Below are 6,152 nucleotides of genomic sequence, written 5' to 3'. Positions count from 1 at the left end.
TGTATGTTTAGTTTATTGTCTATGGCTTTATGAACTAGGTCAAAACAGTGGAAAAGCCGCCCTGACTTCCTTCTGAGCGCATATGTCAACTTTATGGTACCCTGACGTCATTACGTATTGATGTCTGTTAAATTTGTCACTTTGAGTACGTAGCGTAGACACACCGGTGTGATGGAAAAGAGTTTGGTCGAAGTTGTATGTTTAGTTTATTGTCTATGGCTTTATGAACTAGGTCAAAACAGTGGAAAAGCCGCCCTGACTTCCTTCTGAGCGCATATGTCAACTTTATGGTACCCTGACGACGTCATTACGTATTGATGTCTGTTAAATTTGTCACTTTGAGTACGTGGCGTAAACACACTGGTGTAATCTAAAAGAGTTCGGTCCAACTTGTATGTTTGCTTTATTGTCAATAACCCTTTCAATTAGGTCAAAACAGTGGAAAACCCGCCATGATTTCCTTGTCAACTTTATGGTACCCTGACGTCATTACGTATTAATGTCTGTTAAATTTGTCACTTTGAGTATGTAGCGTAGACACCCCGGTGTAACGAAAAAGAGTTTGGTCGAAGTTGTATGTTTAGTTTATTGTCTATGGCTTTATGAACTAGGTCAAAACAGTGGAAAAGCCGCCCTGACTTCCTTCTGAGCGCATATGTCAACTTTATGATACCCTGACGTCATTACGTATTGATGTCTGTTAAATTTGTCACTTTGAGTACGTAGCGTAGACACACCGGTGTAATGAAAAAGAGTTTGGTCGAAGTTGTATGTTTAGTTTATTGTCTATGGCTTTATGAACTAGGTCAAAACAGTGGAAAAGCCGCCCTGACTTCCTTCTGAGCGCATATGTCAACTTTATGGTACCCTGACGACGTCATTACGTATTGATGTCTGTTAAATTTGTCACTTTGAGTACGTGGCGTAGACACACTGGTGTAATCTAAAAGAGTTCGGTCCAAGTTGTATGTTTGCTTTATTGTCAATGACCCTTTCAATTAGGTCAAAACAGTGGAAAACCCGCCATGACCTCCTTCTGAGCGCATATGTCAACTTTATGGTACCCTGACGTCATTACGCATTGATGTCTGTAAAATTTGTCACTTTGAGTACGTGGCGTAAACACACTGGTGTAATCTAAAAGAGTTCGGTCCAAGTTGTATGTTTGCTTTATTGTCAATGACCCTTTCAATTAGGTCAAAACAGTGGAAAACCCGCCATGACCTCCTTCTGAGCGCATATGTAAACTTTATGGTACCCTGACGACGTCATTACGTATTGATGTCTGTTAAATTTGTCACTTTGAGTGACGTGGCGTAGACACACTGGTGTAATCTAAAAGAGTTCGGTCCAAGTTGTATGTTTGCTTTATTGTCAATGACCCTTTCAATTAGGTCAAAACAAAACCCGCCATGATTTCCTTGTCAACTTTATGGTACCCTGACGTCATTACGCATTGATGTCTGTTAAATTTGTCACTTTGAGTACGTAGCGTCAACACCCCGGTGTAAATGGAAAGAGTTTGGTCGAAGTTGTATGTTTACTTTATTGTCAATGACCCTTTCAATTAGGTCAAAACAGTGGAAAGCCCGCCATGATTTCCTTGTCAACTTTATGGTACCCTGACGTCATTACGCATTAATGTCTGTTAAATTTGTCACTTTGAGTACGTGGCGTAGACACCCCGGTGTGATGGAAAAGAGTTTGGTCGAAGTTGTATGTTTAGTTTATTGTCTATGGCTTTATGAACTAGGTTAAAACAGTGGAAAAGCCGCCCTGACTTCCTTCTGAGCGCATATGTCAACTTTATGGTACCCTGACGTCATTACGTACATGTATTGATGTCTGTTAAATTTGTCACTTTGAATACGTAGCGTAGACACACCGGTGTAATGAAAAAGAGTTTGGTCGAAGTTTAATTTTATGTTTAGTTTATTGTCTATCACTCTATGACTTTTTGAATTAGGTCAGAACAGTGGAAAACCCGCCATGATTTCCTTGTCAACTTTATGGTACCCCGACGTCATTACGCATTGATGCCTGTTAAATTTGTCACTTTGAATACGTAGCGTAGACACACCGGTGTAATGAAAAATAGTTTGGTCGAAGTTGTATATTTAGTTTATTGTCTATCACTCTATGACTTTTTGAATTAGGTCAGAACAGTGGAAAACCCGCCATGATTTCCTTGTCAACTTTATGGTACCCCGACGTCATTACGCATTGATGTCTGTTAAATTTGTCACCTTGAGTACGTGGCGTAGACACGCCGGTGTACTTTAAAAGAGTTTGGTCGAAGTTTTATGTTTAGTTTATTGTCTGTGACTTTTTGAATTAGGTCAAAACAGTGGAAAACCCGCCCTGACTTTCTTCTGACCGCATATGTCAATTTTATGGCACTCTGACGTCATTACGCCTCGATGTCTGTTAAATTTGAGACTAGTAATACGTAGCGGAGACACTCCGGTGTAAACAGAAGGGGGTTGGTTGAAGTTGTATGTTTAGTGTATTGTATATGAATTTTCAATTAGGTCAATAGCATGGAAAACCCGGCCTGACTTCCCTCTGACCGCATATGTCAACTTTATTGTACCCTGACGTCATTACGCATTGATGTCTGTTAAATTTGTCACTTTGAGTACGTAGCGTAGACACACTGGTGTAATTGAAAAGAGTTTGGTTGAAGTTGTATGTTTAGTTTATTGTCGATGAAGCTATTAATGCGATTAAAATGGTTGAAACCCGCTCTGGCTTCCATATGACCGCATATGTCAACTTTATGGCACTCTGACGTTATTACGCCTTGCTGTCTGTTAAATTTGTCACTTGAAGTACGACGCGTTGACATTTTAGTACACTTGAAATGAGTTTAGACAAACTTCTATGTTTAGTTTAATGTCGATGAGGCTGTTAGTTCGGTAAAAATGTAGGATTTTGCAAGACAGTAAGAAAGGACACTCACTCCGGTAGGTGTCGCTGTTAGAGGTTTATATAATTTTGTTGTTTTTTGTTTAACTAAGAGTCCCGACTTTGCCATAGCATAAGTATGTGGTAATCCAAGAAATGTCATATTTTAGCTTCCAAAACGGGCCATAGCTAGCCAGAAATGTGTTTGAGAGGACATAGAAGTGATTGCAATAATGCTGTACTTTCTCCCCTACAGGTACAATGGTATAGTCTGGCCCCCTCTCCCCGGCCTACTCTCCCCGGCCTGTCCTCCCCATATGGCTGGCACCGGGAGCGCTCCTTACCCCACTCTCTCATCACCGCTATAAGTAGCCGATGTAGGTGGCGCTTTAGCAACTGCAAATGTATCCCGTTTTAATAGACAACATTTTCATTCTTCTTTCTTCTAACAAAGCCGTGTTATATCCTCAACAGTACCATCTCCAGCCGCTGGGAGTATTGACGACATTCTGAACTGTGCTGAGATCATCACCAACTGCACGGCGCCTGCCCTCCAGACCATCACCCGGATCTTCGCCCCGGGAGCGCCCGAGCCTGGCGAGGCGGAGCTCAAGCAGCTCTGCATGTGAGTGGGCTAGCCTGACTAAAATCGCGCTCCTAGCAGCCGGCTGCATTAACAACCGCTGCCAGCGAGAGATTGTATAAACTCAGTCTAGTAAGTGGGATAGAGGCGTGTCTTTTCCGGTGTTACGCCCCATGCCGCTGGGAGAATTCCAGTATACCTGTGGGGCAAGAAGTGTGTCGCACTCTTGGACGTGCGTGTTGCCGCGACCCATTGCCATAAGTAATTTTCAAGCAAGGGCCTGAGCGAATTTTCGGAGGAGAGGCAGCTCTTACTATAACCCATCCCTAGTTCTATCTAAAAAAATACACGCAGGCGCAGTACCTCTTCTGGCAGTTATTTGGAAAGCAATTATTTAACCTCCTTGGCGCGATACCGTGCGACGTTTCGTTTCTTTTTCGTCTTGATTTGAAGCTGTTGTCATTTTCTCTAGCATCTTCGTAACTAACTTACTGCGCAGTGTGTGATGCTTTACTTGTGTGTCGTCCACAGGCTGTATCCAACGATGGACACCTGTGTGAAGGACGCCTCCCAGACCATGGAGTGCATGGCCACCGGACAGGATCAGTATGAGCAGTACAAGTCTCAGGCCTGTAAGTGGTGTTGCAAGCAGATCTTTGGAGGCCAGATCGTAACGTAACAGCCCAGTCAGAAACCGTTGCGCCCCCTCCAAAGATCTGCTTGGAGATAAGTATGGAGTCGCAGTCAAAGGGTTTTGTTGTGCGATTTTCAGTGAGACTATGACAGAATGGACCATCGACTACAAGTTCTACGTCCGAATCGTGTAACTGTAACACATACGTACGCAACTGCCTCCCAATTTCATCAATTTGTTGCCTTATAATAGCTGCCATACGACGTTTGTATGTATCATTGCCTCTTCCGAATCTTGTATGTCCTCCAGCTGGTTTTTACTTTGCTGTTGTTTTCCCCAGATTATCTCGAACAAAATAAACTAATGTAGAATGAAATTACTTCCATTTTACAGCTGCCGAGCCCCCACAGGCCTGTGAGAAATACACCAACGTGGCCGCTAGGTGTCGCCTCTGCATCGACGTCCTCCTCGGCGCTCTGCTGACCGCCATGTTGGTGGGCTGGAGGGGCTGAACGGGTGAAGCTGCGTCCTCTGTGTGACCTTCATCCTCTGTGTGACCTTCATCTTCCCGAACCTACCTTACTGATGAGCAGCTTAGAAAAGACGGCGGAAAATCAACAGTAATCACTCCTTTTGTGTGAAACGTCACACTGATCCAACTCAACACTATCAAACTCACCGAAATTACGGCCTTACTCAGGGTGAATGACCCACTGATTCAAACACGTGACATTACGTACACGTGACGTCAGGAGGGGTTAAAGGTGCCTGAGAGCGTATACCACCCGCCGTCCCTGTCGAGACATATTGTAGATTCTGGATTCTTTCACAAAACTTTCGTCTTCGGTAGTTATCCTTTTACATGGGAACAGTGTGGCGAGCGATTCAAATTTTATATAGTTCGATATTAAACAACGGTATTAAAAAGGTAGATAAACGCACATGATAATTCTTCGGGTTTTTTTTCGACGGGATGTTCTTTATTTTGTTGCTAGTGAGTGCAAGTGTGCAAATAGTGGATTATATAACGGTCAGCTTGGTAAAATATCCAACAATGCATGGTTTAGAATCCATGTTTGTATATGAGATGTAAGTGAGGAAACTCTGATGCTTCAAGTATTGTTTAAGTAAAATTGGCGACGTCAACTCTTGTAGGAATGTTATTTTCCCTTTGTTGCTGTTCTTGACAATGATACTGTTATCAGTCTAAGTGGCAATGATAACGTAAAATAGCTCAGCGCTGGTCAGCTCATATTCTTTCATGGCTTTGCCTATTAAAGTTTTCACGCTGTTGATAAACCGAGTTCAGAACTACGCTCTGTTTATTGAACTGTTTCTTGATGACACACACATACATACACCGGCCTATTGTGTAAGTAGTGTAAGTAGTACACATTAGTTATCGAGTTCTTCAGATAGCCTGTCCGGGTGTCCCGTTTGCCATTTTATACACAACTCCTTGCAAAAACGAGACAATGCTATATTGACTTAATGTTCTGAAGCATTAGCTTGTATAACATTAACTTACATAGTCTATGCTGTTAGATTAGATTACATTAGTTATTAGATTCTAACAATAGTACATAGTTGAACTCCTGTGTATATACAGATTGCCATACATTGTACCTGTTACAATTTTCGCGCAATAAAGTAAAAAGAAGCGTTTTCAGGTTTGTAACAAAGCAGCAGCAAATATAAAGTACGCCATGCCACCTGTCAAGTAACAACTAAATTGCAGCGTCAAGGCAGATCCAGACGTTGGTGCCCGTCGTAGCCCAGTGTCCAGCTTTGCGGGACTTTCGAAATTTCTAAACCCTTTTAATCAAAGCAACCACAGGCAAGCAAGCAAAGTCAAAGACTCAATGTTAGATACTGTCTTACCAAGCTAATTTCTTACTATTTGCAAAACTCAGGTACCATTTATATGTGTAGATTTGCACCATAATTTAGATACGGTGTCATAATGACGGTACAGTAAAACAAGTAAAACCCTTTACAATTTTCAAAGAAGTTTAAATTCATAATCTT

General features: G+C 42.1%; 1 protein-coding gene across 1 annotated transcript in view; it reads left to right on the top strand.

Moving 5' to 3' along the window:
- Nucleotides 1–5,427, top strand: part of LOC118419440 — a 22,765-nt gene extending 17,338 nt beyond the window's left edge. Inside the window, exons 4-6 of the mRNA XM_035825807.1 lie at nt 3,382–3,532; nt 4,022–4,122; nt 4,518–5,427. Of these exons, the coding sequence (XP_035681700.1) occupies nt 3,382–3,532; nt 4,022–4,122; nt 4,518–4,636 (371 nt within the window). The 3' untranslated portion in view covers nt 4,637–5,427. The remainder of the gene's footprint in view (nt 1–3,381; nt 3,533–4,021; nt 4,123–4,517) is intronic.
- Nucleotides 5,428–6,152: the final 725 nt, after the last annotated feature.

This window comes from Branchiostoma floridae, chromosome 7 (assembly GCF_000003815.2).
Source record: "Branchiostoma floridae strain S238N-H82 chromosome 7, Bfl_VNyyK, whole genome shotgun sequence".
NCBI lineage: Eukaryota > Metazoa > Chordata > Leptocardii > Amphioxiformes > Branchiostomatidae > Branchiostoma > Branchiostoma floridae.
The sequence above is the reverse complement of the archived record's forward strand: the minus strand, read 5'-3'. Positions and strand labels throughout refer to the sequence as shown.